The sequence below is a fragment of the Corapipo altera genome, unplaced genomic scaffold (assembly GCF_003945725.1).
Source record: "Corapipo altera isolate COAL_440 unplaced genomic scaffold, ASM394572v1 127192, whole genome shotgun sequence".
In the NCBI taxonomy this organism is placed as follows: domain Eukaryota; kingdom Metazoa; phylum Chordata; class Aves; order Passeriformes; family Pipridae; genus Corapipo; species Corapipo altera.
The window spans coordinates 1-2138 of record NW_020888426.1 but is presented as its reverse complement, the minus strand read 5'-3'; the positions used below and the strand labels follow the sequence as shown (position 1 = coordinate 2138).

Below are 2138 nucleotides of genomic sequence, written 5' to 3'. Positions count from 1 at the left end.
CACTACTGGATGTCTTCCCCCGCCTTTTCGACCAGAAACCACGTCCTTCTTCTCGGAAGTCAGCGAGTCGCTTGCCACCAGCACTGGCAACGATGCCAGGGGGTACCAACTTACATTAGGCTACGGCCACGTCTCCCCAACCGCGCCACTGCAGGGCTAATGGAAAAAAAACTAAGCCTTTCACGGCAGGAAGCAGGACGCTTGCGTGCATACAAGAAAGGGATTCAAAGACAGAAAGGGGAGACATAGTCCAGTTTGAAATTTCAGAGGAGAGTTTTTATTTCCTCTGAGCAGACAAAAGCGACTGCAGGTCTAAGACCTCTCTTTCTTCGAGTTCTTCTCTCTGGTGAAGCTCTAAGGATGAAGGCCTCTAAGGTTTTTCCAAAGTTTCTCATCTCTGCCGTGAAACGCCTGCACCGGCAGCAGGGTGTGGGCTGAGCTGTCGGGGCTTTGTGACGCAGGGCTGCCTTGTGCCCGGAGACCACTGTGACACGGCGACCAGCCCCCCTGGCCGTGGGGGGATTGCGGGAGCCCTGGGGTGCCCAGTACCAGGAGAGCAATTCCCGCAGGAGGCAGCATCTCCCCGGGTGCTTTGGCACGTCTCTGCCAGAGAATGCCAGAGATGGAGAACCTTGCCGAGAATGCAAATTCCCAGCTCCGCGAGGAGAACTTGGAAACAGGGCGCCAAGTGAGGGATGGGGCAGGAGGGAGAGGCTGCCGGTGGGACAGGGCTGGCACAGGGCTTGCTGGTATTGGGGGATGCTGTGCCAAGGCAGCTGCCTCCATGCCATACCACCTCCTCCCTTTCCTTCCCGCCAGGCGGGCAACACCCAGCCCCATGCAGCGCCTCCAGAGAGCCTGGGCCGGGCCTCGTCCCTCCACGGCGACAGCCTGCCAGCACTCCCCGGCCAACAGAGCTTACAGGGCACCGGCAGCCGCCCAGCCATCGTGCCAAGCAAGACGGAGCCTGCGCAGGGGCTGGAGACCAGCCGCCAGGCCCACCCCAAGCTCAGGGCTTCCTGGAGCAAAGCCACCCTGCCATGGCAGCAGCACTGCCTGGAGGAGGAGGAGCTCCCACGGCAGACGGGCCACGACCATCTGGCCTCCCTGCCATGGCTTGATGGCAGAGCCGGGCAGGTAAATGCCAAGGACGGCAGAGGATGGCGTCAGACGGCACAGGGGCATGAACCTCCCTCTCCTGGGGCCAGCCGCTGCACTGCACCGCTGCAGCCCCATCATCTCCCACAGCCCTGTCCCAGAGGCTCCTGCTGCCAGCTGCCCGGCACGCATTTGCTGGGGGGAAGCGGGAGACCTTGACAAAGCACCCGATCCCAGAATCCTTGGGCTTGCAAGGGCCCTCCGGAGATCACCCACTCCAACCTCCCTGACAAGCCAGGCTCACCTGAGGCAGCTCACAGGGCAATGCGTCCGGGGAGCTCTGCAATGCCTCCGCAGATGGAGATTGCAGCACCTTCCTGGGAAACCTGTGCCAGTGCTCTGCCCCCCTCAGCGTCAAGAAGTTCTTCCTCCTCACCTATGAGGGAGATCTCCTCCACAGATGTCCCTCTCCCCTTTCTCATCTGCCAGGCAAACCCAGAGCTGACAGGCCTGGAGGGACTGGAGGCCGTCTCCAGCCGGCAGAAGGTGCTGGAGTGGCTCGAAGCCTATTTTGACGCCAGTACTACCTACGCACTGCCCGCTCTGCCCTGGCAAGAGCCCTGGGCGCCGGCGCTGCAGGCTGGACCTCGCCTCTTGCCCGAACAGCCCCTTGGCCACGCATCTCCTTCGGCCACGGCTGCTCACGGCCCGGCGCGACGCCAGCCACGCTCCCTGTTGGGCAGGCTGCTCGGGGCTGCGCGCAGGCTCTTCCTTGGCAGCCATATCCCACCAGAGCGGGAGCAGCAGCGCCGGGCTCACAGTGCCAGGTAGGTGCCTGGAGGTGACCCTGCTGAGCCTCAGCGGCGGCTGGCTCAGAGCACGGCACAGGGAGGCCCCCCGGCCGGGGCTGAAGGGACAGCGCCTCAGCCATTCGCCTGCCCCAGGCGCACCCTGCCGGAATGGGCTTACCCGCTCATTCCTGTGACCAGCCTATGAGGCCCCAAAAGACACCTTAGGCCTTCAGCTGGTTCACAGGTTGA

General features: G+C 63.1%; 1 protein-coding gene across 1 annotated transcript; it reads left to right on the top strand.

The window, feature by feature from the left end:
- Positions 1 to 613: 613 nt before the first annotated feature.
- LOC113941957 lies at positions 614 to 2117 on the top strand. The gene is made up of 3 exons (XM_027633090.1): positions 614 to 688; positions 820 to 1137; positions 1588 to 2117. Exons 1-3 carry the CDS (start codon positions 614 to 616, stop codon positions 1927 to 1929), a joined length of 735 nt encoding a protein of 244 aa, XP_027488891.1. The 3' UTR covers positions 1930 to 2117.
- Positions 2118 to 2138: the final 21 nt, after the last annotated feature.

Bases quoted from the DNA above. Each gene is read 5' to 3' on its own strand.
- LOC113941957 (XM_027633090.1), top strand. From the start codon at position 614: ATGCCAGAGATGGAGAACCTTGCCGAGAATGCAAATTCCCAGCTCCGC. The intron at 689-819 runs GTGAGGGATGGG...CCTTCCCGCCAG, and splicing joins ACTTGGAAACAGGGCGCCAA to GCGGGCAACACCCAGCCCCA. The intron at 1,138-1,587 runs GTAAATGCCAAG...CTCATCTGCCAG, and splicing joins TTGATGGCAGAGCCGGGCAG to GCAAACCCAGAGCTGACAGG.